At 45.2% G+C, this 10,451-nt stretch overlaps 1 protein-coding gene across 2 annotated transcripts; it reads right to left on the minus strand.

Moving 5' to 3' along the window:
• Window positions 1–158: 158 nt before the first annotated feature.
• On the minus strand, window positions 159–10,229 carry st3gal2 (ST3 beta-galactoside alpha-2,3-sialyltransferase 2). Of its 2 annotated transcripts, XR_003878918.1 has the most exons (7): window positions 9,597–10,005; window positions 6,763–6,956; window positions 5,723–5,902; window positions 5,307–5,352; window positions 3,634–3,753; window positions 2,726–3,436; window positions 159–2,689 (listed from the first exon to the last, which is right to left on the minus strand). XR_003878918.1 is itself a non-coding variant. In XM_029757771.1 (6 exons), the coding sequence occupies exons 1-6, from the start codon at window positions 9,939–9,941 to the stop codon at window positions 3,263–3,265; spliced, it is 1,059 nt and encodes a 352-aa protein (XP_029613631.1). In that variant the 5' UTR covers window positions 9,942–10,229; the 3' UTR covers window positions 159–3,262. The 2 variants fall into 2 exon arrangements, 1 of the variants encoding a protein (XP_029613631.1); XM_029757771.1 differs by having other exon boundaries at window positions 159–3,436; window positions 9,597–10,229.
• Window positions 10,230–10,451: the final 222 nt, after the last annotated feature.

A 10,451-nucleotide genomic window follows, 5' to 3' on the forward strand; every position in this document is an offset into this window, starting at 1 on the left:
TTAGATCTGTCTTCTCCTGTAATTGATAGGTGATGGTAAGATGACCTAGTTGTCTGGTCGGTCTGATGCTAGGTAACGATGTCCAGCATTAGTACAGGGGCTGATGTTGTAAGAGCTCTCTTACTGCCCCACTGTAGGAAAGACCCAGAAAACCACAATTTTTTTTCATGTTGCTTTTATTTTCACAATAGCATATGATTAAAAACAGTCCATCACACACACACACTGAGGTTTTAAGTAGTAAAGAGGGAGTACTTACAACCAATGATAGTCATAATACTAATGAGGATACTATTGGTAATAATGATAGTAACACTGATGGCACGTACAGTCTGTTGTCGGTATATATTGTTGTTGTGCACAAGAGACCTCTAGATGAAACCATCAAAACACTGCAACAGCATAGACGCTTCATAAGAGACCATTCAGCTATCACTAGAAGCCACTCAAGCCAGACCCGATGAACTCAAATACATTCAAAACTATCCATTACGGAATAATACTATCAGGGACAGCAGAGTTGAAAGGGATGTCTCACCTTTCACACAGTCAGTTCCCCACAGTGTACACAGCAATCAAACAACATATTAGGGAACATACTGTATCCGTATGCACGTTGAGCTAAAACGTGGCGTTCAGCTTCAATGTGCTAGCTTTATTGATACAGTAGATATGGGTATTGTCCTGTTGGATAAAGAGTTATTACAAAAGTAATTGGGAGTAATGGAATTAAAGTTATGTCCAATCATTAGTCAATTGTGTTTGATTCTCTTTGAAGTATTGCACGTTTTAGTTCTGGCGTGGTTAGTAGTATCACCCAGGAAAGTGTTGGGTATACTTACTAAAACATCCCATGTAAAATACAGACATAAGGTGGAGACATGTTTTAACCACTGGACACAATGCCATCGGCTGTCATCTTGAACACATTACCTCGGCACATACGAATCACAGACACAATGGCAAAACGCTGAGAAGAGCAAATGAATACAACCATAGTCATCAACTTCACCCATTTCTAGTCACAGGTAGGAGTTGATTTTCTTTCATCTCTAGATAATGAGTTGTTTAAAAAGCAACAGCATAAAGGAAGCCTCTACGTGGCTCCTAGAGAAAGGCATAGTGAATCATATGGGTCCAGAAGGCACAGCTCTCAGCCAGGCAAGACCAGAGGGGGTGGGTATCATCTAAGGTGTATGGTCTAAGTCGGAGAAGACATTTGAAGCCCTCAGAATATGTGTATGTGTGTAAGAGACATGACTGACACGCTCTTGTGATCACAATAGCAGTACCCATAGTAGAAGGGGCTTTGTGTTTGCGTGAATGTCCTGTGCAGACTAAATCAAGCTTAAGATAGCACACGTGTACTGAGGTTTATGGTGCACTGCAGGAAAGATATGTCCAACACTGGGACAAGGCACGCAAGCATTGATGTGTGTGTGTTGTCACATGGCTGTAAATTGCTGATATGTGTCTATTTTGTTATGAGAGGGGTCTAACTGAAAATCTCACTTTGACAAAACTAAGTAAATCACATTTTGTTTTTACAGCACTCTCTCACACACACACTAGTAAGGAGTGAGGGCTGATAAAAACTCACTGGCACTCCGTAGATGTCCTTAAAGTATGTGTGTCAGGTAGAGACATACTTGAAACCAACAAAAATTCCACACAGAAATGAGTTATGTATAGGAATCAGTTACAGTGATCTGCCCAACTCAATGTCAGAGTGTCAGATAAGAACTCCATGGTGTGCAAAGGATAGATATAATACAAGTACATCATACAGTACATAATGGTATATACCATATTTATGATATCATCATAGGATTACACAACAGCACACATCCTTAACTGAATGTCACATTGCCAAATTGGCTAATAACTACTGCAGCCAGGACTAAAGACATAGTTTTTACATTTAACTAAATTAGCACACGCCCTTATTCAGAGCGACTTACAAAAGCAATTAGGGTTAAGTGCGTTGCTCAAGAGCACAGACAGATTTCTAACCGAGTCAGCTCAGGGATTTGAACCAGCAACCTTTCGGTTACTGGCCTACACTCTTAATTGCTAGGCTACCTGCTAAGCTACCTACCTTTTTAGAGTTCCTAAACTCTGATCTGAAAATATAGTGGCATTTTTTACTAGCAGTCGGGTTAGTTATGTTGTGCCATATTACTTTCCATTATCAAGTGGTCATCATTAGACACAAAAGAGGCAGCCTTCAGTTTGTCCTATGTACATATAATGTATGGGCCTCAAAGTGATGCAGTATCCCTTAACAGGCAGCAGGAGGCAGCAGGTCATCTTAGTGTGAGCTCTTTGTACTCAGTCCTATACTTACTGGTATTAGCTCTAAATGACCAAGAACATTGTGTGAACGGTGTACGTGTGGAAGAGTGTGTGTGTATGTTAATGAGTGAGTAGTGTTAGTCTTATTGCTATATGTCTGCTTGTGTTGTTGTTGACCATGTGTAAGCTTCTCCACAATCTACCTAATTAGCAGGATGATTAGTCACTTAAAATGGTTAAAACAAATCAAAGGGTTAATACTGTATATGTGGTCAAATCCCTGTGGGCCGTACATACCTTCAACATGACAGTCATATAATTACAACAGGAACTCTTATTTTGAAGTAGCCTCTGGGCTTCCAACCACGTAAACTTCAACTACCTAGTCAACTACCTAGTCAACTACCTAGTCAAGTACCTAGTCAACTACCTAGTGCTCCCAGCTCCGAGGGGCAAGGGGGCTTTAACAGCAGCTATACAGGTGGGTGTGGACACGGCAGGGGTAGATCAGTGTCCGTCACCGGTTGCCATGACATTTAGGGTGGGGGCTACAGAGTGGGAGGGGGCTGAGTCTCTGGGTGTGAGACCCCTAAGGCGTGTGATGACTCAACCCCCTGCGGATGAGCAGGAGGTGGGATTGTGGATGGGACTGACTCACAGGTCCATACAGTGGCTAGGCCAGACTTCTATAGTTCTGACCGTCCGTTTCTCCTCAGGGCTGAGGGCTATGGAGGTAGGCCTGTTGGTGGCAGAGTGTGTAGTCACATGTAGTTCCACTCACAACCATCAGCATCTTACCCTCCTGCACAATGGGAACAGGGTCATCAGGCAACGTATGATCTAGTGTTATGGAACCCTCTCTATGCAAATCACAAAGAACCAGATAACTAAGCACATAAATATGTCTGGTGGTGATGGTTACTCCAGTGTTCCTGTAAGCCTGCCCAGTCCACCACACCTCCAGCCCTCACTTTCCTGGAAAAACGGTGATCTTTCCGGCCTTCGCCAGTGAGTCGATGATCTGGGCCTCGTAATCTGCGTCATGTACCCCTGTTTTCCGGAACTCTCCAGAGTAGCGGTTCTGCTCCCAATAGTGGTGCCAGTTGCCTCGACTGTCAGCGCCAAAGCCAAAAACATTCACCTGTAAAACAAGACCAAGGTTTTCAAACATTACAGATAGACCAACAAATCATGTTCATGTCAATCCTAACAGACCGAGAGGTGCGCGTGTGTGTGCGCGCGTGTGTGTGCGTGTGTGCGTGTGCGCGTGTGTGTGTGTGTGCGTGTGTGTGTGTGTGTGTGTGTGTGTGTGTGCGCGCGTGTGTGTGATCACCTCACCTCATCACACACGTGCAGAGCGAAGAACAGGACCAGCATGCCTGTGGAGGGGTAGCGTCCGTGGTGCCTGGTCCAGCGGTCATGGATGTACTTGAAGAAGGCTGGGTTGAAAATCTGAACCTGTGGAGATAAACAGTTTGTAAAGAGTTGACTTACCATGTATTAATAATTCTTCCTACATTTGTAAATGTCAATAAGAAATCTCTAAATAGCCATTTAAACATTTAAACATTTGTAATGATTTATTAATGATTTATAAGGTAATGAATAAGGTGTTTGATCATAGTATGTTCACAATTTGTAAATTATTAAATAATGTACTAATAATGTACCAGTTATAAAGGAGTTATTGTCAATTCATAAGATTATTTATAAGGTATTTATATATATCATGAATGGGATATTTATAAATTGTTAAATGAATGCATTTGTAAATGTCAGTACATACACTTACTTCCTCAGTTGTTGATTAACGTAGATCCTTAAGAAACATTTACTAACTGTATATACTTTATACACATTTATAAATGACTTGTTACTCCCCAAAAGCTGGCTACAGTAGTAGACAGTATCTAAAGCTCCACCAACGGCTAGAAATAACCTAAAACATGATATGGTCCAATAGAAAGTACGCAATACAAGGTAGAACATCCATTTCAATTAAAAACACAGCATCTACAGAATCAATTGTACTCCATTCATTTCTTGCTTGAACAATTTCAGTTATATATTTCCTAAGGTTCACAACTGCAGCAATTAACAAAGACCTGATAAATCACAAGTGATCATCAACCCTCGGCAACTTGCACTTGACCCAAAAGCATATGTGCAGTGCTACATGGCCGTTTAACACTGAAATAGCCGGGCCTCGATTAATAAAAATAGCTGGCAATGACGCAGCCTTGGGGCTGCTACATTTTAACAGAGACATTTTTTCTTCTTCGATTAGGCAGACCTAAAGAAACATTATATTAAAACTTTTGCACATTTTTGGTTGACTGAGTGAGGAAAATGCTGTAAATTATGAGGACTCTGTGTATTGTGAAAGATGAGACGTTGAGGATTGTAAATACTGCTTTGATGTCACACAAGCAAGCCAAACACCCATGAGTCCAAATGTGCACGTCACAGTTCCATATCATAACACTCGTGTCATATACAGCGTCGACGTTTATGATCACTATGTTTGTACACTTCTAAGATGACATGGCGTCGTACCTTAGGTTACTCTGAACAGAATGAGCCTGCTTGTCTACTGTGAAGAACATTGGCGCGACACACGCACCTGAATGCACTCCGTTCCATGCGCACCAAATTATGATCCGTTTCCGTGAATTGCATTGTGAAAGCCTATCTATCGTATTGTAGAACTTAGCTAGTCATACTGGCTAATAGAATAAGCTTATAAAGTATGCCCACCTGACCCAGATTGCGATTTATAACGGACCACTTTTGGATTGCATGTGTGATATCAGGGATGCAGGGCTGTGTTCCAAACAAAACAACTACAAGTGTGCTTGCTCTAGTTCCTCAACAGCACAGCTACACTCCTAGAATAAAAGGTGCTATCTAGCACCTAAAAGGGTTCTTCAGCTACAATTATGTTCCGTTGAAAAGTACCATTGACTGATACATGTAAGAGATCGGAGAGATTCTGATGACAGATGTGGTACCTTGTCTTTGTCCACCCGCAGAAACTGCTTCACAGGGGCGTAGGTACTGAGAGAGAGAGAGAGAGATGAAACACTCTTTTATCCTTTACTTTCTAAATTGCTTTTAAGTGATTGAATGATTCACAGACGGCACGTTGTTCCCGTGGTTCCACAGAGAGAGGGCTCTGTTGTTGATGTGCTCTGATCTGGACTGGGAGGAGAGAGCAAAGAGAGAGCAAGAGAGAGCGTGGCACTGTGCTTGTGAAGGTGTGAAGCAGCAGGCCACATTAAACATGTGAACAAAATGTGCTAATGTGAAAAGGTGTGTGTGTTAAAGAATGTGTAGAACTACGTGTGTGTGTGTGTGTGTGTGTGTGTGTGTGTGTGTGTGTGTATCCATGCGTAAATGCATGTGTGTGCGTGAGCATTGCTCTTACAAGCGGATCTGTCCGGTGGAGAGTGCGCTGGTGATCCACAGCAGGTCCAGGGTCTTGAAGGGCACCAGCACGAAGCTGACATTGGCTGCCAGGTTCTTGGCACTCTCTGGGTACATGAAGTGATGGGTGGTGTGGCTGCCTGCATCCTCCTCATAGCCCAGCGTGGGGGCCAGGTTGATCCTGAAGGACACATAGACAGGACAGACACAGGGAATCAGACCATGCTGGAAGTAACTCCAAAGACAGACAGACACGGACAGAGGGATATCAAGACATTAGGGAAGAACGACAGACAGACAGACACCATGAAGACAGAGTAGTAGCTGGTTGGGCCCACGCAGGCAGGCTTCTGAAGGCAGAAAATGGCTGCTGATCCCTGGATGCTGTGCTGGGTTTCATTACTGTTATTTATCCACCCACACACATTCTACTGTCATTAAAAACACTCTCTCCCCCCTCTCTCATATGCAAACCCACTCCCATGCTTAGATATTGTCACTGATTGTCTTCATCCCTGTCCATGGATTGTGTATGCGTTATGTGTGTGTGTAATTGTATAGTGTACTGTATGCATGGCTGTGCATGTGTAATGCTTGTGTGAGTATATGCTATGTATGTGTCTGTCTGTGTGTGCGTTTGCAGACAGACAGGGAGAGGGATTAGCTCAGTAGGATTTAGTGCATTACCGTTATAATCTATATGTTTTGCTGCCTTTATCTTCTTAAGACACAAAGCCGCAGCCTACGGAGAGCTGCTAGTCACATGACCAATTATCCAGCCAATGTGGAGGGAAGATTTCATCAAACATAATCAGATTCAAGACATCAGCAGAACCTATTGTTGAGGACACCCTACGCCCCCTCCCCACCCACCAACCATAAGGGTACACAATCTTCTGCAGAGATAGCTTACAATCGCAGTATAATACACAGTATAATACACTGTATAATACACAGTATAATACAAATGAACAGCTAATAAACAGATTTAGAAAACAAGCATCCTCTTTCTCTCCCACCCCCTCTCCTTCCCTTCCTCACCTCATGATGTAGTTGTGGCCGTCTATGGTGGGCCCGTACCCGGCCCCACGGAGGTTGCCGGAGTTCCCCACCACTGCACAGCGCAGGCAGCGGGCGGGGTCCCAAGAGCCGTAGGGGGAGCGGCCTGGGATCACCTGGAACAGCCGCAGCAGCACCTGCTGGATCGTGTGGGGCTTGAACTGAGGCTGCAGCATCTACAGGCAGGGGGCGACAGAGAGGCAGCACGGTCAGGAGAGCAGGCAGGGGCAGTACCATAGACTCATATGGGAGGACAGGCCACTGAGACTGGCTGAGGAGAGGGGGATGGGATGGGAGAAGAAGAGGTGGTTCTGAGGGCAGAAAAGGACACTCTTCTCTCTTTCCTCCACCAGGATGTTGAAATAGGGCAGAGGGGGAGGGTGTAGTAGTGATTCATGAGAAAAAGAAAAGGAAACTGAATATTTAAATGAAGGTGAAAAGAGGTGAAATGTTTTGGGGGTAAATAGATGGAGAGAGGACATCTATGTATAAACATTGAAGGCGAAAATGAGAGGCTGTTTTTCAACACTTGGCTATCTGAGCACCTCCCAACAAAGAAACAAAATAGTTCCATCAGACTATTGGCACCCTCTTCAAATACCTCTCCCTCTCCCACAAGCAACCCTCTTTCTCTCTCTCGCCATCTCTCTCCTCGCACAGCTACTCCCCCCTGCCACCTCCTCCCCAATTCTCAGTTTCCCCTGCATGACCCTCTCACTGTCTCTCTTTTCCTCTCTCCCCATTGCTCCCCCTCTATCCTTTCCTCTATCTCTCTTGCTCCCTCTCTCATCTCTCTCCCTCTGCTCGATGCCAACGCCTGGCACTGCACAGCGGATTTCTGCAGGGTCACAAATTTTTGGCAGATGTTTAGTGGGCACTGCTGCTGCCAGACAGTGTCTTTACTGCTCTGCTCTGCTCCTGCTCTGCTCCTGCTCTGCTCCTGCTCCTGCTCTGCTCTGCTCTGATCCTGCTCTGCTCCTGCTCTGCTCCTGCTCCTGCTCTGCTCTGCTCTGATCCTGCTCTGCTCCTGCTCTGCTCCTGCTCTGCTCCTCTCAGGCTTCATTGTAGAGAAACTATGACTATACTCTTCACTACCACCTCTCCCTTATACCAAGTATATACACTGAGTGGCGCAGCGGTCTAAGGCACTGCATCTCAGTGCAAGATGCGTTACTACAGTCCCTGGTTTGAATCCAGGCTGTATCACAGGCTGTATCACTGCCTAGAAGGCCAGCATCCCGGAATTGCCTCTTCACTGTTGACGTTGAGACTGGTGTTTTGCTGGTACTATTTAATGAAGCTGCCAGTTGAGGACTTGTGAGGCATCTGTTTCTCAAACTAGACACTCTAATGTACTTGCTCAGTTGTGCACCGGGGCCTCCACTTCTCCCACTCCTCTTTCTATTCTGGTTAGAGCCAGTTTGCGCTGTTCTGTGAAGGGAGTAGTACACAGCGTTGTACGAGATCTTCAGTTTCTTAGCAACTTCTCGCACGGAATAGCCTTCATTTCTCAGAACAAGAATAGACTAACGAGTTTCAGAAGAAAGTTATTTGTTTCTGGCCATTTTGAGCCTGTGATCGAACCCACAAATGCTGATGCTCCAGATACTCAGCTAGTCTAAAGAAGGCCAGTTTTATTGTTTCTTTATTCAGAACAACAGTTTTCAGCTGTGCTAAAATAATCGCAAAAGGGTTTTCTAATGATCAATTAGCCTTTTAAAACGATAAACTTGGATTAGCTAACACAACGTGCCATTGGAACACGGGAGTGATGGTTGCTGATAATGGGCCTCTGTACGTCTATGTAGATATTCCATAAAGAATCTGCCGTTTCCAGCTACAATAGTCATTTACAACATTAACATTGTCTACACTGTATTTCTGATAAATTTTATGTTATTTTAATAGACAAAAAATTTGCTTTTCTTTCAAAAACAAGGACATTTCTAAGTGACCCCAAACTTTTGAACTGTAGTGTATGTTATTTACCTTCGTGTAGCATAAAATCAATCAATCAATGTGCATGCAAAGAACACATTGAAACAAACAATTCAAAAAATGTACCCACAATAGAGCATGTTGGGAAATATGACAGATGGTCAAGGTTTTTGTGATGATTGTACTGTACCTTTATATCCAAAATATTGGGTAGAAAAGTGGACCATTATACTAGATTATCAACACATGTACCCTAAAAGGCCCCGAAAAGAGATTATATGTGTATGTCTGAAGGTACATTATGTGTATTTTGACAGAACAATACTGTACTCTAACTGTACCCTTTTTTTGAGAGTGTAAGGGGCCAGCACTCTGCTCAATTCCATAAGAGATATGTTACTAAAACAATATCTTCTAACCAACTCAAAATTGCAGACTTGACTTTACAGGAGATACATTAATCCTAATCTATGCACGCCTTCACCTTTCCCTACCTCATTAGTTCCTCCTCTCTCTAATCTCATTTACTTTACACTGTTTCGGCACTGGCCGGTCTACTTCTGTTTACAATCTCACCTAATTATCTAGTGGGATATATATAAAGCCAGCAACTCAAGGACGTGACACTAAATAGGCTAAACCTCTGAACTCCCACCTCCTCTACGTTACTTAGAAATAACAACCTCTTTTAGCCAAGTAATCACATAGGCTTGATTTCCTGACAGTAATTCAAACAGAACTTCCAGGGACATTTACAGCTCTGTCTTCTTTTAATATGATTGGCAGAGCTGCTCTCATTCTTTCCATGGAGACCAGGAGAACGAAAGAGGATGGGTAAAATGGAGTAAAAATAGGTGGTGTTCAACTGGATCACTTACCACCCACCAATAGTAGACATCTGCAGGCAGCTGGATGTTGTCCCGTGTCCACACGGGGGAAATGTCCGGGTCGTAGTTCTCATCGAACCAGTCCGACACCCCAGGGTCTCCCACACAGCGGGGGCAGGCACATGTCTTCTCCTGCTGGGTGCCCTCTAGAGGGCTTAGCTGGTGGGCACCAGCGTAGTTGGGCACTAGTTTAACTCGGCGAGACTCCTCCCATCCGGGTGGGTCCAGGTAGGGCAGGCTGACGCCCCCCCTCAGGGAGATGGAGAAGAAGAGGGAGGTGAGAAAGACCAGGCCCAGGGAGCCCAGCAGCACCCACACCCTCAGTGAGCACCGCATGCCCCCTCCTCCACCTCCGCTAGACCCCGTCCGACCCCCCCGCTCCACGCTGGCCCCGCCTGTCAACCAGGGCCTCAGCTTCCCTGACCTCTGGCCCCTCGCCCCCCCAGGGCGGCCCCACACCCAGCCCCAACCCCAGCGCCCCTCCCGGTGCTGGGTGACGGACGGCACCCGGTCCCCCCACTGCCATGCACCGCTCCCTGCCACTGTCCCCACCCTACTGGCCTCAGCTCCACTCAGCGTGCAGGCTGGCTCACGCTGGCTCAGAGAGAACACTCTTCCGGTCCGTCAAACAGAGAGAGAGAGAGTCGCAGCACCACAGTGTGTCTCTCAGTGTCTCACACTAAACAGTTTCTCCCAGAGTTGTGTGTTGCTCTCTTCACTCTCTGTCTCTGCACACGTGGCTGCCGCTCTTCACACCTTCCACCCAGCCCCGACTTTCCACACACAGCACTGCTCAAGTCCTGGATGGGAGCTCCAGCAGAGTGTCTGCACATAAAAAACTGACGA

The sequence above is a fragment of the Salmo trutta genome, chromosome 7 (genome assembly GCF_901001165.1).
Source record: "Salmo trutta chromosome 7, fSalTru1.1, whole genome shotgun sequence".
Lineage (NCBI taxonomy): Eukaryota > Metazoa > Chordata > Actinopteri > Salmoniformes > Salmonidae > Salmo > Salmo trutta.